The sequence below is a fragment of the Rattus rattus genome, chromosome 1 (assembly GCF_011064425.1).
Source record: "Rattus rattus isolate New Zealand chromosome 1, Rrattus_CSIRO_v1, whole genome shotgun sequence".
In the NCBI taxonomy this organism is placed as follows: Eukaryota; Metazoa; Chordata; class Mammalia; order Rodentia; family Muridae; genus Rattus; species Rattus rattus.
The window spans coordinates 110,370,914-110,393,899 of record NC_046154.1 but is presented as its reverse complement, the minus strand read 5'-3'; the positions used below and the strand labels follow the sequence as shown (position 1 = coordinate 110,393,899).

The window sequence follows — 22,986 nt, the reverse complement described above, 5'->3', positions numbered from 1 at the left end:
AGCACAGTACCTGTAGTTTAAGTTACTTAAGAGACTAGGATGGGGGGATCACTCAACCATGGGATTCAGGGCCAGCTTGATTAACATAGTAAGAGTATCTCCTCACCCGCTTTAAGACAAGGTTTCTCTGTATAGCCATGGCCGTTCTGGAACTCCCTCTGTAGACCAGTCTGCCCTCAAACTTAGACCTGCTTGCTTCTGCCTCCCTAGTGCTGGGACTAAAGGCATGTGCAACCACTGCCCAGTGTGACTTCGCCTTTTAAAAGAAAAAGTTATAATTAAAGTTAAAATACTAAAATCTTGGCAGTTTAAAAGTTTAATACTGGGGCTAGAGAGATGGCTCAGATGTTAAGAACACTGGCTGTCCTTCCAGGTTCAATTTCCAGTGCCTATGTAGCAGCGCACAACTGTTTGTAACTCTAGTTCCAGGGAGTTCCAGGGGGCCCAACACCCTCACAAAGACATTTTGTGAAAGCAAAACACCAATGTACATTGTTTAAAAAAGCTTAATACTCAGGTTTTGTGCATGTGAGGGTCTACCACTGAAGTGTACCCTCAACCCTATTTTTTGGAGCATTAGCAATTAAAGTGGTAAAGTATTGGCAGCTTATGAAGTTCTTTTTCTATTTGCTAGGGGTCGAACCCAAGGCCTGGGTCTCTATAATGTGAGTTAAACATGCAGCATCTGACATTTCTTTGTATTCGTAAAAATTCCATTTCTTTGACAATCTCCTACATGCAGACAATATAACTTGGCCATGTCTATACCTCTCCACTTTAGAAAATGTTTTGTCATTGCTATTTTAATTTTTTCTTGATTAGAAAGGATTATAGGAAAACTGCTTCAAAGTTAAAATGACATTAACATATCCGATATATTGGATGAATTGATAATTGGGTGGTAAGTTTAGAAGTGGGTGGCTTAAAAGAGGGTAGTTCTCTTTTGTTTGAAATGGTCCTACTGTGCAGCCCTGACTGGCCTGTACCTTCCTGTATACACCAGTCTGGCCCTGCCTCTGCCTCCCAAGTGCTTGCACTACCACACACAGCTAAAAGAAGATAGTTTTGAGGAACAAAGATTAAGGGGTTTTGTTTGTTTTATTTGTTTGTTTGTTTGAAAAAAAATGGTGATTCACAGTTGTCAGAATGGTTCTTTTTGTGATTGTGCTGCAAAAAATAAAGAATGTGAGAGTATTCTGTCTACTTTTTTGTAAACTCTTGATTCTCTTGATTCTCCTTTCCCTGAAAGAACCAGCTCTAGGTTCATTGTTTATTTGAAAGCTAACATCTTAGCATGTTTAGTTTTTTAAATAGACAATGCTTAGCATTTCTTAGTGTTTTTTGTTTTAAGATGTGGTCTCACTGTGTAGCTCTGACTGACCTAGAACTTTCTATGTACACCAGGCTGGTTCTAACTTTCAGAGAATCTGCCTGCCTCTGCCTCCTGAGTGCTGGGACTAAAGTGTACCACCACACCATACCTGGCAAATCATGTTTTCGTTATTAAAACTACTTAGTTATTGAAACTGAAACTTCAGGGTAATGATCCAGGTAGAACTTGGTGCTTGTGTTACAGCTTTTACAATGCTTGCCTGAAGCATGTCCTTATTAGGTGGTTCTTTCCTGGTATTGGTTATTGTCTCCGAATCTCAGCTTCTGCATCCGAGCAGTAGGGAAATTAATTCTTAGAGAGCTGCTTCTCAGAATTACATAAGATACAAAGCTGGGTATGGTGTCGTGCACCATTCCTCACATTGGAGGCTGAGGTAGGAGGATCAAGCGAGTTCAAGCCTATCATGGGCTGTGTAGCCAAGCTTTGTCTTTAAAAACTCACAACAACTGGCAACTACAAGGAGTAGTATTGACAGTTCTATACATTTTGGGTCTGTTAATGTGTCCTATCTGTGTTTTAGAACTTGAACTTAAAAAATGAAAACCAGTCTCTTAAGAAGAATATCTCAGCACTTATCAAAACTGCCAGAGTGGAGATAAACCGTAAGGATGAAGAGATAAATCATCTTCACCAAAGGTGTGTGGATGTTACCTTTCCCCAGTCACATAAAATATGGTTTACTTTGAGTCAAAGGATGAAATACGTCTTTCATTAGAGAGTCATGGTCTTAGTGTCAATGGCAACTACTCTGCTAATGATTTATAGTGGTATCTATGGTTACTGATAGAACATTGTCACACAGTTCCTAAAATACACTGGGGCTTTGCTCTAGTACTGCTTACGAGAGAAAGTCACTGTGCATGTGTTGAGTTCTGGTCACATCAGAAACTGAGACACCGGGAGAGCAGGGCTGGGGAAGTAGCTCAGTGAAGCATTTGCCCAGAACACCTAGAAGAAAGAAAGAAAGCTGTGCAAGGGAAGGCACTTGGAGCCAAGCCTACTGACCTGAGATGAATCCTTGGATTCCAGATGCTAGGAGAGACCCAGCTCCCGCAAGTGCACTGCGACCTCTACAGGGTGCTCTAGCACGCTTGCGCGCTCTAGCACGCTTGCGCTCCCTCCCTCCCTCCCTTCCCAAATCAGTACACTAATGCAGTGTTTAAATGACAGTAAAGGAGGAAAATGCCCTTAACCTTTTCAATAAGTAACCTTTTCGAGTGGGTTTTTTTGTTAATATTTCTCACTCTTTAATACAGGGTGACTTTCTGGTCCAGGGGAGTTTGTATCTATGGCTGCCCCATCTTCCCCATAAACAGAAGTGAAAGAATTATTGTTTAAACCTGCTGCTACCATCTCCTCTCTTTCAGTTGTGTTTTGGTTTGCTTTTAAGCATAGGGTAAGAACTGTGTTTTGTTTTTAAGGATAGGATATCTAAGGCTGGCTTTGACTTTCTGTTTATCCTCTTGCTTTGTCATCACACCCTACTTCAAATTCTGCTTTTGTAATGTTTTTGTTGTAGTTTTGATTTTGGGTGGTGTGGAAAGTTGAACTCAGGGCTGTGCAAGTGCTTCACCACTGAGACCTTGGCGCCTTTTTGTAAAGAGTGCATAGTCCATGGTAGAGCTTTCTATCATGTGGGTTCCAGGGATTAAATTCAGGGCAGCAAGTGCCTTTACCCACTGAACCATCTTGCCAGCCCCCGTGTACTCTTGAGTTGCATCCTATCTGACTTTTAATCATCAGATAGTGCCATAAATCCATCAAATAGTTTCTAACCTTTCATTTAGATTGTCTTCATGTGGCTTGTTTAACTCCATTACCCTCCTGCTTTGAAGCAATCTCCTTCTATAATTACATTTGTAATGTGATGCTTTTTAATTATTTTCCTGGGATTCATTTTTCTGTCTTGGTTGTTATTTTGAGTTTTTCAAAGATCAAGCCTTTGTCCTTTTTCCTTCCTCTTTTAGATTTATTTTATCTGTATATGTGCTTGCCAGTGCCTGTGGAGGTTGGAAGGGGGCATCAGACACTTGTGAGCTGGCCAATCTTGGTACTGGGATTTGAACTCTAGTCGTCAAATAGAGCAGTAGGGTGCTCTTAACCAATGAGCCATCTCTCCTGTCTCTCTGCTTCATTCTTCTTCAGTTTCTTCATATGAACAGTCTCCTGCATGCTAGGCCAATTTAATTTGTGTGTGTGTGCATACTTTATACCCACATGAGCGTCTTTAAAGGGTTTTCAAAATTTATCTAGAATGTTTTGCCACAAAGCCTTTCCCGTTGTTCTGTAGCTTAGTAGAGAACAGTGTCATTTATTCTGTTGGTGTAAGCCAGGCTTCTAGGAAGTGGGTGACATTTAACTTACTGCTGACACTAGAGTACTTGTAATAAGTTGCTGTTAATAACACCAAGACTTTTGGCAAACTATAACACATCATCAGTCGCCTATGAAGCTTCCCTCTCAACCACTCCTTAAAGCCACCACTTGATGCTTATGTCCCTGTGAACTGGCAGTGTATTTATTTCTCTTCGTTTATTCACATGCTGCAGCCCCCCTAGTCCATGCAAACAGCAGTAATCTATTGTGCTGACATTCATTTCTGCATCTGCTTTGCTTTCTTCTGCCTCTGGTTTTCTGAAGCACATACCTGAACAAAAGTCATCTTATGCTCTTCTCTTGATTAAAATGTATTAGGAGCTTTTTTTCATCTTGGGGGTGAAAGGACAAGTATCTTAACTTTCCTCTCTGGTCCCTTGCAGTATAGACCCAACTATTTCTAAGCCCTGCCTGTGCTTACCTCTGCATGAATACCATGACTCTGATGTTCTTTCAGGTACCCCAGGTTCTGCCTTTCCTTTGTGGGTGTCCCTTCTCTACTGTGTGGTTTGCCTGTCTCTTCATCCTCTGGTTTTGGCATAGCCATCTTGTTTTTATTGTTGTTAATAGTTTTTAATGTGTATGTGTATAGACCATGTGTGTGCCTGGTATCTGCCGAGGCCTGGAAACGGTGTCTGGAGTGGAGTTACAGTTGTTGTGATTGCTGTCCTCAGTCCTGAGGAACTGACCCAGATCCTTTGATGAATACACAGTGCTCCTCACCACTGAGCACCTCTCTAGCCCCTAATTAGCCCCTTTCTGGCTGGAGATACTTATTGTTCTCTGTCCAAGTCAGGTTTCTTTTGTGGGATTATGTATTGTAGTTATTCAAATGAATGAGATCCCTTGCTTAGTCTCTTCTGTTTTTTACTGCAGTGTAAGTTTCATGAAGCAGAAATGCGTTTGCTTAGATTCAGCATTTTTCATTTCCTTGTATGTAGGCTGGCATATTGGAGATCATTGTTGTGTGACTTAAGACTACCATTGTGTGGACTATTTTACCTTACTTAAGCTTTTCCTAACCTAAGTCATTCCCAGTGGTTCCTGAATAAAGAAGCTGTTTGGTTTGTTGTTGTTTATATCTAGCCTTGACTTGGAATTCTGTGTTAGACCAGATTATCCTGGAGTTCACAGAGATCCCCTACCTCTGATTCCAGAGGGCTGAGATTAAAGACATTGCCATCACACCTGGCTTGAAAAGTTGTGTGAGTGTGGGCATGCGTGTGTTTGTATGTGTGTGCAACCTTAGTATTAGTTTGTTTAATGTAGATATGTATTATTTAATAAATATTCTATCAAATATACTGTGAGTTAACAAGTAACTAATTAGCATTTAGGAGAAATTTAACATTTACTGGAGCAAAATTGAAATATTAACATACAGCAAATATAAATAGAAAAATAAAGCATGTGAGTACTGGGAAATGTACAATGTGAAGGCATATTTAAAGGTAAAACTTTGAAGGCTGGTAAAATGTCTTATCTGATGAAGGTGCTTGCAGTCAAGCCACGTGTGTGAGTTCCCTCCCTGAAATCCTCGTGGTGCAGAAAACCAACTCCCATGTGTTATCCCCACCCCCCATGAACAAACTCAGGAAAATAAGTAAATAGGATTAAAATAAAACTTTGAGTGGCAGTACTTTGTAGTCTGTACTAAAAGGTGTGACCCAGCACTGGCTTTTAGGAGTCTGTAGTTTGATAAGTGTGGGGTGCATTACCCGAACACGGCATGCTTTGGGTAAATGAATTGGAAAAATCTTTCATTCTATGACTTGCCTGTTGCTCTTTTTTTTATGTCTATTGAGAAACAGAGTTCTATCTCTTAGCAAAGGTTAGTTACATTTTTCTTCTATGGTTACAGCTTTTTGTCACATTTCCCCAGTTGTCTCAGAGGTATGTTCTAGTAATTGGTTGTTTTTCTGATGCCAGAGATTGAGTGCAGGGCCTCATACTTGTTAGGCAAAGGCTACAACATCGAGCTACTACTTTAACCCCTAATTGAGGTGGGATCTGTATTGGTTTTGTAATTTATTACGTTCAAATAAGGTTATATTGTGAGATGCTGTGTGTGAAGACCTCAGTGTGTAAGCTTACTGGGGGTAGATGGGAACAGTACAATTCAAACATAACAGAATGGATATGAGGTGTGTATGTAGCTGCAGGTTGTGTATCTGCTAAGTGTGCTGCGCTGACTTGGGAGTTGTATACCTGTCCTGAGTCCAAAGAGAACTGGCAGGTGCTGGGGTAGAGTTCCTTTCAAGCAAAAGCAAATGAGAGAGTTCCTTGCATTGAGAATGGGTCTGTTTAGTTGGAAATGGATTACAGTCTTTGCTTTTTAACCCAGTGTTTCCTGCATGCTTAGTAAATGGCTTTCTCATTGAGCTACAGCCCAGCCCAAATCTCTGGCTCCTACTGGTTTTGCCAGTGTGTATGCTCTTAAATTTGAAAGATGTCATGTGAGTAAAATCTAGAATGCTACTAAGTATCGATTAACATTGCTTTTTTTTGTTATTTCCTGTATCTTAATAGATTGTCTGAGTTTCCACATTTTCGAAATAACCATAAAACTGCAAGAACAAAAGATTCACGATCCAAATCTCCCCATTTGGACAATTGTTCAAAGACTGATCACGGAGTTAAAAGTGATGTTCAGAAAGATATACATCCTAACACTTCACAACCAAACTTGGAAAAGGAAGGGAAATCACATTCTGAAGCACAGAATTCTTTGCACTTGTCTACGGGTATTGAGAAACATTGTACAAACAAAGTCTGGTCACGTTCTCCTTACCAGGTTAGTGAAGGTAACTCAAATGAGGATAATAGAAGAGGAAGGAATGGCGTCAGACATAGCCAAGGTAGCAGAGGAACTGACAGAACACAGAAAGACTTGAATAGCAGCTGTAGTGATGGCGAGCCAAGGGACAAAGAGACTACTTCCAGACTACACGGAAACCCTGAGAAACATGGAAGCAGTGAAGCAAGGGCTGAGAACAAAATTTCAGAGATTAAAAGTAGCACTGGTTTGGGAAATAAAAGCGAGCGCAGTGCCTCTTCTTGGGAAAAAGAAACTTCCAGAGAAAGGCCACATACTCGAGTGGAACCTCAAAATGACAAAAATCTAGAGAGACAAAATGAAAGATTACAAAATACACACAGAAAAGAGCTTCAGTCTCAGGACAAAGCAGAAAGAAAAGGTGATGTGAAGTTTAAACCAGCAGGAGAGGAGCAGGGGCATCGGGGAAGAGTGGACCGTGCATTACCTCCTCATTCCAAGAATGACATGAAATATTATGGCTTCAATAAGTATCATCCAGAAGAGAGAAGGGGAAGGGAAGATGGTAAACGAGACAGAGGCATGAGCAGTCATGGCTTTCAAGATAGAAGATGTTCATCTTCTCTTTCAAGCAACAGAAATAGCAAATACCCACACTCCAAGGAAGTCAGTGTTGCACACCAGTGGGAAAATACACCTTTCAAAGCAGAAAGACATAGAACTGAGGACAGGAGGAAAAGAGAACGAGAAAACAAAGAAGAAAGTAGACATGTGAAAAGTGACAAAAAATCACCTCCAGAACACTTGCAAAGGACTCATAAAGACACTAAGAAAAGCACTGCTAATGGAAAGAGACAGACGGAGCAGAAACACGGTAAAGGTCCAGTCTCTAACAGTGAGCTTTCTAAAGGGACAGACAATAGAGAGTGTACAATGAAAGTGGAGAATGGGCCAAATGAAGCAAAGGGCAAGGACTTAAAGTTAAGCTTCATGGAGAAGTTGAACTTAACTCTTTCTCCTGCTAAAAAGCAGCCTGTTTGTCAAGATAACGAGCATCAAATAATTGATGTTCCCAAGACCAGTGTCGTGTGTGACTCACAGTCCTTGGAGAAGACTGAAACAGTGGCATGTCTTCCTTCTTCTGTCAGTAAACACGATAGAGAGGAACCCAAATCAGAGTTACCAGAGCCAAAGGAGGCTCTTGCAGCAACATCTCAACTCAGGACCAGCATTCCAGAAAATAAAGTGAAGGAAGAAAATAGATTGTTATTTAAATCTGTTGAGAATACTGTGCCTTGTGAACTGCTTGCTTGTGGCACGGAAATTTCCTTCCCAGCACCTGTAGAAATTGAGCAAGCAAGATGTTTGGTCCAATCAATGGAAGTGGAAGAGACATGTGGTGGTGCAAGGGCAGCTGCTTCTGTGGTGATGCGTGTATTACCAGAACATGCTTCTGAAGACTTCAGCCAAGAATTGGGCACCAAAAGACATGATGATATAAATTCGTGTGATATTTCTGAAGGTGGGAAAAAAAAGGTGGTCCTTTCACCAAAAGCAGCAGCAGCCAGTGAGAGCCATCTGGAGCCTGTGGTTGAAGAACCTAGCATTTCACCAGTAAACTGTTCGGGAGACAATAATCCTAAACTTGAACCTTCTCTTGAAGAGAGATCTAAGGTTGAGAATAAATCTTCTCCTTTGGAGCCTTGTTTACCTAAAGAGATGTTTGTACCTTCACCACAGAAGACTGAGTTGATTGACCACAAAATAGATACTGGAGAATCAAACTCGGTATATCAAGATGATGATAACTCAGTTTTGAGTATTGACTTTAATAATTTGAGACCTATTCCAGAACCCATCAGCCCTCTGAATAGTCCAGTGAGACCGGTATCCAAAGTTCTTAGCATGGAGAGCTCATGTACAATTCCACTGTATGATAGCAGCCATAAAGGTAGTAGTTTATGTTATCTTCTATAAGTTGTCCTTTTGTCAACCTATAACAACAAAAAATAAGTGCTTTGGAGAATTACAAAAATGACCTTTACATCGTGTGATTGCATACATATGTGAGGTGTAGGGTCTGTGTGTGCTGAGGACTGCTTGTGGAAGGGAGCCAGAGGACAGTCTTGGAGTTGGGACTCTAGTACACCTTTACATGGAGTCTAGGGACTGAACTTAGGCCACTGGGCTTGTTGAGGCAACTCTCTTACTTTGTCTTCCCTGACTTAGATTTACTTCATGTGTATGTATAAATGCCTACATGTGTGTATGTCCATCAAGTGTATGTCTGGTGCCCTGGGAGCCACAGGAAGGCACTGGAGCTCCTCTCACTGAGTTGCCATGTGAGAGCTAAGAAGTAAATCCTGGTCTTCTGGAGCATTAAGTGCCTGCCTCTAACCACAGAGATACCTCTCCAGCTCCTGAGCTATCTTTTCTAATATTAAAAAACATCCAGGTATAAACTAGACGCATACTCTGAGCCTTTAAGTTTAAACAATTTACATTTTTTATGTAACATGTTTTGATCCTGTTTTCTACTCCCCAACTCCTTAGATCTTCCTCATCTTATCCACCCAACTTTATATTTTTTCTCTTTACAACCCTCCCCAAAGCTGCAAAAACACAAATCATTAAAAAAAGAAAAAAAGAGTAAAAAACTCCACAGAACAAATTGAAACAAAAAGCCTCCCCATCTCACTCCCCCACCCCCAAGAAAACAACCCAAGAGCCAAAAAGTTTGTCTTGTGTTAGGCAACTACTTCTGGACATGGTCCCTGACCTGGAGTATAGATGCTACACCAGTGAACTTCACTGAGGAAAACTGGTTTCCCTTGTCAGTGCGTATCAGTTACAAATAGCTTGATGGAAGACTATCTTCAGATAAAGTTTATGAACATTTCTTAATTGCTGCTGGGAATTGAGCTCATGGCCTCTGTGCTAGATGTGCATTCCTGCTGAGCTGTACCCCAGCTCTGGACTGTGTAAAGGTTTTTATTATATGTATACATGTTGGTAGTGTCCAAACGTACATATGTTCATATTTATATATACTAGGATGAGGCCAGAGGTTGATGTGGTATGTCTTTTTCAATCTCTCTCTGTTGTTACTGAATCTCATTGAACCCAGAGCTCAATACTTGAGCTAGTTTAGCTGAGTGAATTGCCAGCAAACCCTAACTCTGCCTCCCATACACCGGGATTGTGGGCGGTTGCCACACCTGCACAGCTTTGTGTTGGTGCTGGGGATCCAAACTCACATTTGAGTGGTAAGCAGTTTATTCACTAATTGGTCTCTCTAACCCCTTCCCACTCCTCAACAAATTCTTCCTGTCTAGCCTAGGTTGGCCTTGAGCTGGTGGTGATCCTCCTGCCTTAGCTTCCTAGGTGTTAAAATTGTACTTGCATACTACCATGCTCAGTTTAACTGTTTTTATTAAAAAGGAGTGATTGGACAAATTATTTCAAATCATCTTTACTTCACACATATACATACATACATACATACATACTTCTATTATATTGTGGTTGAATATTAGGCCCAGGGCCTTGAGTATTCAAAGCCTGTATTCTACTAATACTGAGCTATAGTCTTAGATTTCATATATACTTCATTATTCAGAAACAGTCATCAAATGGCACAGAAGAGGTGATGCTGGTAAATGAAATAAAAATTATTCAGATGACACACTTGTCAGTTAACTGACCTTTTAAGATGTTTATTTTCCCAAAGCTGAGAATCAAGTTAGGCAAATGCTCTGTCACCGAATCACAACCTTTTGAATTCTTTGTAAGACAAGAGATGAAAGTCAGTAGAAATTACTTAAGTATTAAGCATTAACATTTTGCCTTAAAAGGAGAAATAGTTAATATTATTAAAATATTAGTTTGTTGTGTTTAGGATGCAAATGTCAAATGTGACTAAGACTCAGTGGTCATGTGATTTTAATTTATTATTCTCCACAGATGAGTTTCCATCCAATTCAACTCTTTCTACCTTCAAGAGTCAGTCTGATCTAAATAAGGAAAATGAAAAACCAGTTCCCAAATTTGACAAATGTTCAGAAGCAGAATCCTGTAAGAATTTGTCTGTAGATGAATTAGAAGAAGGGGAAATTAGAAGTGATGATGAAGAATCTGTAGCACAAAAGCGTTTGGAAAAGAGTGCAAGACCCAGAACTTCTACTGAAGTGCCGCCAGGTAAAATCAGCCCAGGAAGCAGGAGGAGCACTGTGCATGTGCATAAGGATAACGGGAGGACAGTTGTAAAACTCCCTCGGGACAGAATCACATGGAGCCAAAGATCAAATGAATCTAGACCCTCAAACACCGAAAGGAAAAGTAAAACAATGAGCATCTCCAGCTTGGAAAAAATACTTCCGCTTATTCTTTCACCCTCCTCCGTATGGGAAGTTATGCATATGTTACGGTTGCTAGGAAAACATGTAAGGAAAAATTACATGAAATTCAAGATAAAATTTTCATTGACACAATTTCATAGAATTATTGAATCGGCAATTTTGAGTTTCACATCACTAATTAGATACCTTGATTTGTCTAAGATCTGTAAATCAGTAAGTACTTTACAGAAGAGTCTTTGTGACGTTATAGAATCTAACCTTAAACAAGTAAAGAAGAATGGCATAGTTGACCGTTTATTTGAACAACAACAAACAGATATGAAAAAAAAATTGTGGAAGTTTGTGGATGAACAACTTGATTATTTGTTTGAAAAACTTAAAAAAATCCTACTAAAGTTTTGTGATTCTGTAAACCATGAAAATGACAGTAGTGAAGGAAAACTTGGAAAAAAATATAAAGAGAGAGCCCAACATTCAAATTGTCAGAAGAAGAAAATGGACAACAAAGAAATACGGAGAGAAAAAGTGCTAAAATCAGAAAATACTGTAAATTTTAAATCTTCACTGGGTTGTGAAAAATTTGAAGAAAAACATCAAGACCAAAATAAAACCAATACTACTACAGTAAAGCATGATGTGAAAAGAACTTTTAGCACTTGCACTGATAATAATACAAAGAACTCTGAATGTAAAGAGCAGTTTCTGGGAATGAACTGCCCGAGTACCCCCAGGCCAGGAGAAACTGAAGGCAATGTGGAGGAGGGGACACCGGCGGCACAGCACGCCTGCGTTAAGTCAGAGCGGGGCTTTGAGATCCTCACCGAGCAGCAGGCGTCCAGCCTTACTTTTAACTTAGTGAGTGACGCACAGATGGGTGAGATATTTAAAAGTTTGCTACAAGGTTCTGATCTGTTGGACACAGGTGGCACTGAAAAAGCGGAGTGGGAATTAAAGACTCCAGAGAAACAGCTGCTAGAGAGCCTCAAGTGTGAGTCTGCACCAGCTTGTACAACAGAAGAGCTAGTTTCAGAGGTGGCTTCTCTCTGTCCAAAGGTGATCAGTGATGATAATTGGTCTTTATTATCATCTGAAAAGGGCCCGTCTCTATCTTCAGGGCTTTCACTGCCAGTTCATCCTGATGTGTTAGATGAAAATTGTATGTTTGAAGTATCTTCTAACCTTGCTTTAAGTAAAGATAATGTATACAGCTCAGAAAAGAGTAAGCCCTGCATTTCTTCCATACTCTTAGAAGATCTTGCAGTCTCTTTAACAGTACCGTCACCTCTGAAGTCAGATGGCCATTTGAGTTTCTTAAAGCCTGAAGTTTTGTCAACTTCAACTCCTGAAGAAGTTATTAGTGCACATTTTAGTGAGGATGCTTTGCTTGAGGAAGAAGATGCATCTGAACAGGACATTCATTTAGCTCTAGAGTCTGATAACTCAAGCAGTAAGTCAAGCTGTTCCTCATGGACAAGCCGGTCTGTTGCTTCAGGCTTTCAGTACCACCCTAATCTTCCCATGCATGCTGTCATTATGGAAAAGTCCAATGATCATTTCATTGTGAAAATACGGCGTGCAACACCATCTACCTCCCCTGGCCTTAAACATGGTATGGTAGCTGAGGAGTTGTTGACACCTTTGCCTAGAACTGGAAAAGAAGCTGATGGGGCAGCAGAGAAAGAACCTACCCTGTTTCAGAGTACAGTTTTAAACCCTGTCCAGGACTTGGAAAATTCCGACAAAAGTATTGAAAAGAGCAAGCCAACTCATGAAGATCAGAACTCTATAGTACAAACACAGGTTCCAGATATATACGAATTTCTTAAAGATGCTTCAAATAAGGTGGTTCATTGTGATCAAGTGGTTGATGATTGCTTTAAGTTGCATCAAGTATGGGAACCAAAAGTTTCTGAGAGCCTTCAAGAATTGCCTTCAATGGAAAAAAATGCACACTCTGTTGATGATCATCTTCCTAATACACACATAGATCTAACAAAAGATCCAGCCACTGAGACTAAAAGCTTGGAGCTAATGGATGTAACAGCTTTAGATATCGATCACTTGGAACATTCTAAACCCAACTTAGATCAAGATGCACAGATAACGTGTACTTCGTTACAGCATGATGCTGTAGATGCTTTTATTGATTTGACACATGATGTTTCAAATGAGAGTAAAAACGAAAGTAATGAACCTGTGTTAACTGTTGAAGGTATGGGATGCCAGGTAATATGTATAGATGACGATAACCACAAAGAAGGAAAAGTGGGGAAGGTAAACAGTTCCTTAGAATGTACTGTTGAGGAAACCTGTATTGACTTGACCTCAGAGTCTGCTGGCTCCTTTGAAGTAAAGAGACACACTTTAAAGTCAGAGCCTCCATCAAAGTCGGATTGTTTAGAGTTGCCTGAGACTCTGGGGAATGGTCACAAGAAGAGAAAGAACAGTCCTGCTGTGAGTCACTCTTCTCAGAAAAAGCAAAGAAAGGACATGGACTTAAGTAGTGAAAAGACCAAGAGACTTAGTCCTAATTCTGATAGAAATGGTGATGCTCACAGAAAGCATGGCAGCAAGAAGAAGGAACCTGCAGTAAGTGACACATCCTCGTCATCAGAGGTCAACCCAGAGGTGAAGGGCTCAACAGCAGCACTTGCTACTTTTCCAGGAAGCCTTTCTGCAAAAAATGTTATCAAAAAGAAAGGAGAAATTATAGTTTCATGGACAAGGTAAGACTTTTCTGAAATGTTTTAAATCATTAGAAAAGAATGAGACGTGGGCAGTCTAATCCAACATTTCCCCGGGATTCTACTGCATCCTAAATAAGAAACGTGATGGATTGATTTCTTTAGTAATGTCCAAAGTGGGGCTGGGGAGGTGATTCAGTGGTTAGAAACACTTGCTTTTATATGGGATGTGACTTTGGTTCGTAGCACCCACATCAGCTGGCTCACGCTTCCAGGTCCAGTAGAACCAGTGTCTCTGGCTTCTGAGAATATTGAGCTTCTGTGCGCGCTCTCTCTCTCTCTCTCTCTCTCTCTCTCTCTCTCTCTCTCTCTCTGTCTTTCTCCCTCCTTCCCTTCCTCCTTCCCTCCCTCCCCCCATACACACACACACACCCCACACAACACAATTTAAAAAGCAATTGACTGAAGTTTCTATTTTCTTTCTTTTTTTTTAAGCACAAACTAGCTATGGTGTAGAATAGAATAATAGCTTTTATTCAGTGGTATGAATGACTGACTAGTCTTAATCAAGCTATTTATAGTATGTTGGGTTGGTTTTGAGATATAATCTCACTGTGTAGCCCTGACTAGACTAGAACTCATAGATCCAGTTGACTTTGCTTCCTGAGTGCTGTGATTAAAGGTGTGTGCTGGCTGGTTTGCCTTTAGAGTAGGTCTCACTGTAGCATATGCTTAGAATCTCCTTGCCTCTGCTTCCCAGGTATGAAGATCATAAAACTCCACACTGGGTTGCATTATTTCCAACTTTGCTATTTCTATTTTTTTTTTTTTTTTTAAGAAAAAACTTCTTTCATTTGGAAAGAAATTCTCATAAGTACGGTTTAGTAGGGAATGTGCATAATGGGTGTTTCTAACCTGTCTTATAAATAGAATGCACTTTTAGTTTTATGTGAAGTTTTAAAGAAAAGTAGATTTTGCCAGGTGCGGCTGTTGCACATCTTTAATCCCAGCATTCAGGTGTACAGTCTGGTCTTCATAGAAAATTCTAGGGCTATATAGAAAAGACCCTCTCTTACCCCAAAAAAAGAGAAAAGAAAAAACATTCTTAAGTAACACCTAAGCTAAGTAAGTATTTTGTAATTTTAGTATATACTTTACTTTTTTAAAATTTATTTTCTCTATAGAAAAATAAGTTGGGTGGAAGCATGGTGGAGACAGAAGTTCTCTGTGAAGGTTACCAAGACCTAGCTTGTTTCTTGACCTAAAGAGCAAGGAGGAGGAGAGATTAAAAATTATTTGGTATCTTCACTATAGAAATTTTGGGAAAATATGGGTCATTGATAGTGTTGTTGGTTTTGGCATGTATATATATTAATATACATTTTACTAAAAGTGGGAACCTGTTGAAAGATAAGAAAGCAGTCAAGTTTATTATCTTTTTATATCAATGTAATAGCTAAATAACAACCTTTCCTCCTCAGAAATGACGACAGGGAAATTTTACTGGAATGTCAGAAAAGAATGCCGTCCCTGAAAACATTTACCCACTTGGCTGTCAAACTGAATAAAAATCCAAATCAGGTACTTACCAGTTCTTATATTTTGATTAGATCACAGGTGATTGCTATAGGACTTACTTAAGATTTATTAATTTACTTAGTTTTATGCTGGGGATTGAACCCAGAGCCACATTGATTGCTACCATTGATCTTGATTTTGATCATTATACCTGAGTGCTGGGATTAAAGATGTGCAAAACCCATGCCCAACATGATCTACTTTTCTTTAAAAGTTGATATAAAACTCAAAGTATATTCTATTTATGAAACAGTTTGAAACATCAGTTATCTACCCAGCACCACATTTAATTGTTAACCTATTAAAAGACAAAAGCTGTTTATTGGCTAACTTGCTTAAAAATAATTGCTTCCTGTAGTATTCAGCCACCTGATTGTATAAGAAATGACAAAAATGATCCCAATCCCCCATCCATATATTTATTTCATTTCAAGGAACTTGATAGTGGTGTTTTCTTATTAATTAAATAAGATTTTTGTGTTGAGAATTAAAGCAAAAGGAGTGTGTGTGTATAGACAGACTGACTTTGACAAGGCTTGAGGAGCCCGAGCTTGTCTTGAATTTACTATAGAGCCAAAGATTCTCTTGTCTCCCTAAAGATACCAGGGACTAAAGGCGTGCACAACTATGCCTAGTCTATGTAGTACAAGGGATTAAACTCCAGCCTTACATATGCCAGGCATCTGTCAAATGAGATATGTCCTCAGCCCCCAAGATGTTTTATTTTTCTAAACATTATTTTATGTCTCTATTATTTAGGATAATTCTTTTGTATGTTTTATGAAAGTAGTCATCACAGCCTTAAAAATGAATATATTTGTAATAGTTTTTTTTTTTATTTTTCAGGTTTCAGAGAGGTTCCAGCAACTGAAAAAGCTTTTTGAGAAGTCAAAATGCAGGTAGTAGTGGGTCCATCGCAGGATGCTAATGCTGTAAGTGCTAGGCCCTGTCCTTGTACTTGTCACAGCCTTCATCATTGGAGATCACAGTAGTGGTGTGAAGATGCTTACAGTAGCTAATGTTTCCTGATCTGCAGGGCTGTTGTAGTGAGTACCAGTGAAGACCAGATGAGTAGGGCTGGCCTCTCAGCTTAGTGTTTGCGGATAAGTTGTTAATTGCTGAAATCCATTATAATAATTAATTATCAATAGTGCTGGAGATCAATCTCAGTGCCTTGTATTTATTAGACAACTATTCTACCACTAAACTATACCCCATCACAAAACATTTTTCTATAGACAACGAATGAAAAACAGCAATGTTTTTTAACCACTAGGTTTATTATACAATCTGGTCTGTCCCCACCCCACCCCCACCCCCTCCACACACACAGCCAGGGTCTCACTATGTAGCACCTTCTGCCCTGGGCCTAGCTGTACAGACCAGCTAGCCTATCCTTGAATACAAGAGCTCTGCCTGCCTCTGTCTCCTGAGTTGGTGATTAAAGATGTGTGACACCATGCCCAGCCTCCCTTTTTTTTTTAATTGTATTTATTGGACGTTTTGCCTACATGTGTGTATATGTACCATTCAAATGCCTAGAACCAGAGGAGGCCAGAAGAGGGTGTTAGATCTGCTAGAACTGGAGTTGTGCTACCCTGTTGGTTCTAGAAATCCAATCTGCATCTTCTAAAAGAGCAGGAAAATTTTTTTGAGACAGGTTCTCTCTTTGTAGCCCTACTACTGTCCTGGAACTCACTAGGCTGGCCCACATGTCTCACTGAGAGTCTTCTGGCTACACTCCTGGAGTTAAAGTTGTATACTACCATGTCTGGTGCAGCAAATACTCTTAACCACTGAGTCCTCTCCAGCCATCAAGCCGCTTGTACTTGTTTTAATATAAAACATATATTCCTAGACATGAATCTGTGTCATCTCTATACATGACAAGATTGGCTTTAGTGAACTATCGTAGTGTTTGAAGTCATGTCTCCTGGGTTTCTTTGGTTTAAGCCATGTTATGTGGGTTGATTAAAGCAATGATACCTGAATTATCAGCAATTTTTTTTCTGAAACACTGCAGACAGTTGAGTATCTTGGGTTTTGTGGGCTCTTTTTGTTTAGGTTCCTTTTATTTTTATTATATGTATGCTTGTGTGTCTGTGTTTGGTTTGTATATGAGTGCCAGTGTCCTTGGAGGCCAGAAATGTCATAATTGCCTGCAGTCAGTTATAGGTGCTTTTAAGCTACCCAGTGTTGGTGCTAGGAACTGACCTTGAGTCCTCTGCAAGAGCAGTAAATGCGCTTCACTAGTTAGCCATCTCCAGTTTTTATGGAAGGAAAAACTACCATAGTATTTAATGTATCATTGTATTTTTTAGTTTGTCATCAAAAATAATTGAATGCAAGCATTAAATTTTAAAACTAGATATGGTGGCACATTCATGTGATTCCCGCACTTGGGAATCTGAAGCAGTTGGATCTGCTCAAGTTTGCTGCCACCTTGAACTGCATGGTTCAAGGTCAGTTTGGGCTACAGTGTAAGACTGTCTCACAAAACAAAACTACCTCAGACAAAATCCAATTTTGAATTAAGCTTGATTTAAGACTAAATGGAAATTTTATTGGGAGTTGTTATGATAGCGCAGTAGATAGAGGCGCTGACTGCCAAGCCTGATGACCTGAGTTTGATCCCCAGACTCCACTTGGTAGAAGGAGAGACCCAGCTTCTACTTAGGATGTTTCCTCTGAGCCCAACTATGCTGTGACACACAACATTCCCTCCTCCTCCTCCTGCACTATAAATAAATACCTGTGGTAAGAAAGAGTCACATTTGAATACATATCTTACATGAAGGGCTCTAAATATTTTTGAGTTATTTCCATTTCTAGGCCATTATTTTTTGAGTTACTAATTTAGTTCCTACTATGTCTGATCTTTTAATATCCATGTCCTTGTAAAACAATTAATATGCTAGTGAGATCTTCAAAAGATACTTAGTATTTTATTGTGAAATTTAATTTCTATAAGTTTAATTTGTATAATTCAGAATATAAGACTTAAAAATAATAGACAATTTCAAGGACTAATTACTCTAAAGAACTTTTAAACAGTAGTATAAGTCGTGCAATGGCATTGTTGTCTTTTAGAAATTAACTTCAGGGGCTAAAGAGATGACTCAGCGGTTCAGAGCACTGGCTGCTCTTCCAAAGGACCCGGGTTCATATTCCAGCACTCACACATGGCAGTGCACAACTGTCTGTAATTCCACCTCTGGGGGAATCTGACAACCTCACACAGATACGCCTACGCAGAACACAACACCAATATAAATAAAATTGATTTTTTTTTTTTTTTTTAAAAAGGAATTAGCTGTAGCTGGGCTTGTACTGCTTATCTTTAACACCAGCACTCAGGATATTTTGAATCCGGGCCAGCCAGAGTTACATGATGAGACCCTCTCTAAAAGAAAGAGAAAAAAGAAAGAAAAGAACCACATCTTGTACCACATGCTTATGTTAGGTCCTAACACCTGGGGAAGTAAGAGACAGAAAGGTTAGGCAATAGATACAGAACAAGTTTAAGGCCATCCTGTGTGTGCTACATAAGACTTATCTCCAAAAAGTTAAAAAACAAACAAACAAAACCCTATTTATTTTAGGTTAATGTTCTTTTAAAATAGTATTCTTTTTATTTATTTTTTTTTTCAGTCTATCCTCTGGCCAGCATAATAGCACATATTGTGTGTTGCGGGTTATTTCATTTTTAGCTATGTCTGATTCTACTCCCCTTCCAATCCCTACCATTATAGCTTCATTTAATTCTTGGGAACAAAAATTAGTATATTCATGGCTAGCACATTGATTCTGTATAAACCAGTATTATAAGTTTAGCTGATTTAGAAGGTAACACTATGAAAGTGGGTGTACCAGGAAACCCCCAGGCATGGTGGCACACACCTTTGCTCCCAGGAGCACTTTGGAGGCCAATAAGTGAGTTCGAGGCATGCCTGGTCTACAAAGTGAGTTCTAGGACAGCCAGGGCTGTTACACAGAGAAATCCTGTCTCAAAAAAAATCTCAATTATAATGTCAGTATTTTCTTCCATTACAGATGAGTTGCTGGATTTCATGGTGCCTCACTGATAATTCTTCTACAAAGAAGCTTCGATTCCTCGTGTTTTAAATGGGGAACTAGGTGGAGGTTTTGTCTGAGTTTTGGTGACTAGATGATCATCTACCTTTTTTTTACTTTCCTGGTCATTGTGCTTGGCTTATTCAGATCAACAGTCTGATTCACTTTCCTGTTATTGGTCAGAATATTTATTTTTAATCATTAAAAGTTGTTATCAAATGAAAGAATAAAAGCAACCTCAATGTAATACTGAAACCTTAGTTTTGATATTGGATGAAATAACTTCTTTAGATTTTAAAAAACAATTTTGTAGCATTTTAAATGTAATGACTATTTAGTTCACCTTTCTATTCATTTTTGTTTTTATAATTGCCTCATTTTGGAAAATTGTGAAATAATTTAAATAGTATATTTGTATATATGTATAATTATTGTAATGTAAAATACTATGAGTGTATGTGTCTTGAGTGTATGTATGCACATGAATGGCTTTGCTAGCCAAGGGTTTTTTTATCTATATAAAATATTTTGTATAAACTTTCCTTTCAGTTAGTCATGTATAATAAAAACATGTAAAGTCCTTTTTATTTTTACTAGTATGCTTTTATGGTGTTTAGATGATTTCTCAAGAGGTTAAAATTCCAAGGGAGAGTGGGGAACTCTTAGAAGTATTTCACAATGAGAGTGTAACCAGCTCAGTTACTGAGGGTGGCCTCATTAAATTGAAAGAAAAGATTTTAAAGCAAGAATGATAACTAGGATAATCCTACACTTAAAATATTTTTTAACTGGGGGGCTGGAGAGATGAGAGTTAAAAGCTTGTCTTGGAGTTACTATTTGTAGATCAAACACCATGGCCAAAGCAAGCTGGGGAGGAAAGGGTTATTTCACTCAGTGCCATATAACAGTTCATCATCAAAAGTAGTTAGAGCAGGAGCTAATGCAGAGGCCATGAAAACTACTGGCTTGCTCCTCATGTCTTGCTCAGCCTGGTTTGGGCTGGAATCATAATTGGCTGGGTCCACCAATGTCAATCACTAATTTAAAAAATGCTGTACAGGCTTATTAATAGCCCAATTACAATAGAGGTAATTTCTCAGTTAAGGTTCCTTCCTCTCATATTTTAGCATGTTTTGAGTTGACATAAAACCAGCTAGGACACTGCTCTAGAAGAGGACCCAGTTATGGGTTCCAGCAAGTAGATGGCTGCTCAGGAACCAAAAAGTGGTGCTGCATGCATTTTTAATCCTAGTACCTAGGAGGCAGAGCCAGGCAGATCTCTTGAGTTGAAGTCCAGTGTAGTCTACAGAGCTAGTTCCAGGATAGCAAGGCTACATAGAGAAACCAAAACAAAGAGCAAAAACATGGCTACTTGTGATTGTAATTGCAGTTCTAGGGGATCCAGGGCCTTTCTGGCATTTACAGGCTTCTGCCTGCATGTGGTGCACCTAAAAATGAAGGTCCGCAACAGACACTTTGAATCATAGCATTTGGGAGGCAGAGGCAGTCTAAATTTGGGCCCAGTCTCTTGTATATATCAGATTCCAGGGCAGCCAGGGATATATAATGAGATCCGAGAACCTGTCTGAGAGAGACAGAGACAGAGAGAGGGAGGGAGGGAGGGAGAGAGAGAGAGAGAGAGAGAGAGAGAGAGAGAGAGAGAGAGAGAGGAGAGATACTGAGGGGCTCCAGACATAGCTCAATAGTTAAGAACTTGAGTCCTCTGAAAGAACATGTTAAGCACTCTTAACAACCAATCTTTATAAAAAGAAAGTAATTTTAAAGAATGAGTAAGCTGAAAAATTCAGGTCAAGAAACTCCCAAAGGGAAGCCAACGAAAGCATATTTAAGAAATATAGAGGACAGAAATAGATGTGCTGATACTGAAATAATAGACCAACAAAAGTTTAAATAGAAATAAACCAAGCTGGATAGATGGCTCAATTGTTAAGAGCACTGGCTGCACCAAAACTAGATAAGATGGATGAAGCTAAGAAGTGCATGCTGACAGGAACCAGATATAGACTCCTGAAGAGTCACAGCCAGAACATGTCAAATACAGAGGCGAATGCCAGCAGCAAACCACTGAACTGAGAACGGGACCACCGTTGGAGGAATCAGAGAAAGGACTGAAAGAACTGAAGGGACTTGCAACCCCATAAGAACAACAATGCCAACCAACCAGAGCTTTCAGGGACTAAACCACTACCCAAAGAGTACACATGGACAGACCCATGACTCCAACTACATATGCAGTAAAGGATGGCCTTGCTGGGCACCAGTGGAAGGAGAAGCCCTTGGTCCTTCCAAGGTTGGACCCTCAGTGTAGGGGATTGTCGGGGGTGGTAAGAGGGAATGGATGTGGAGGGGAACACTTTTATAGAAGGGGAGGGGTAGAGGTTAGGGGGTTTGTGGACAGGAAACCAGGAAAGGGAATAACATTTGAAATGTAAATAAATACCCAATTTAAAAAAAAAAAAGTGCTGGCTGCTCTTCCAGAGGTCCTGAGTTCAATTCCCAGCAACCATATGGTGGTTCACAACCATCTATTATGGGAACTGATGCCTTCTTCTGGTGTGTCTGAAGACAGTGACAATGTACTTATTTACATTAAATAAATAAATCTTTAAAAGAAGAAATAAACCCACATAGTACCAAGTGAGAGAATACATCTAGATATATGCTGACATTTGTAAGTACTAAAGACAGTAAGACATCTTAAACGTTTTTAAAGTACTAAAATAACTTTTTGAACCAAAATTTCCTTTATACGAATTATTAAAATACAATTGCCTTTCTAAAATGAAACCATAGATAGTTGTAGTTATTAAATAAACTAAGTTAAAAGGTACACAATAAAGAGAAACGTTGATGGGGCAAATGTATGAATGAAGACACTCCTGAATTCCCCGGTTTTGAGCATCAAAACCCACCAATCTTTTAGTCCTTTTCTTGTACATTATTCTGTATCCACATTCTCTGCATCTGATTGGATTCCTGAATTTTATTTCATTTTTGTGTGACACTCTCCACAAATATATATCATTGGCTGCTGCTTTGGAGGTTGAAAGCCTTTCTGGGTGTCCATGGTACGTGCCACCGCAGCTGGAAGAAGTGTCCCTTCTCTGTGCACCTAGAGTAAACTTTTATCTACTGAAGTACTTTGTGTGGGAAAGCTTTTTTTTTTTTTTTTTTTTACCGGCTGAGCCATCTGAACGGTTCTTTCTGCCCCCCCCCCCCAAAAAAAAGAAAGGCAGGTGGCGGGGAGCCAGGCATTAAAGCCACGCCTTTAAATCCCAGCCCCGAGGAGGCAGAGGCAGGCAGATCTCTGAGTTCAGAGGCCAACCCGATCTACAGAGCGAGTTCCAGGACAGCCAGGGCTACAAAGAATCCCTGTCTCGAAAAACTTTTTAATTAAGCAATTATTTCCAGTATTTGTAAGAATACATCAAGGGCTGTTTCCTCACAACGTCACTTTTCTACGGGCAATCAATCTTGGACAGCGAATCCGTATATCGTTCACACAGGACCTGTGTTGATACAGAGTAAGTCACTGTGCGCTTAGTTCTCACGCCCACGCAGTTCCTCTTTTGGAGACCTCTGTTTCATTCACAGAAGGACCCCCAGTCAGCCGACAAGCCTCAAAAGCTATTTCCGCTTCCCTTCCTACTACCAGCAGCGCGGCAGTGACGCATTTCCGCCGATGTGGGCGTGGTAGTCGCGCCGCCTCAGGCTGATGACGCAACG

General features: G+C 39.7%; 1 protein-coding gene across 2 annotated transcripts in view; it reads left to right on the top strand.

Annotated features, from left to right (window-relative positions):
• Casp8ap2 (caspase 8 associated protein 2) overlaps nt 1-19,826 on the top strand; it is a 35,861-nt gene extending 16,035 nt beyond the window's left edge. For both annotated transcript variants that reach the window (XM_032904887.1, XM_032904895.1), the window contains 6 exons: nt 1,914-2,029; nt 6,299-8,496; nt 10,509-13,629; nt 15,069-15,168; nt 16,012-16,097; nt 19,219-19,826. In XM_032904887.1, the coding sequence (XP_032760778.1) occupies nt 1,914-2,029; nt 6,299-8,496; nt 10,509-13,629; nt 15,069-15,168; nt 16,012-16,068 (5,592 nt within the window). In that variant the 3' untranslated portion in view covers nt 16,069-16,097; nt 19,219-19,826. The remainder of the gene's footprint in view (nt 1-1,913; nt 2,030-6,298; nt 8,497-10,508; nt 13,630-15,068; nt 15,169-16,011; nt 16,098-19,218) is intronic.
• The last annotated feature ends 3,160 nt before the right edge of the window (nt 19,827-22,986 follow it).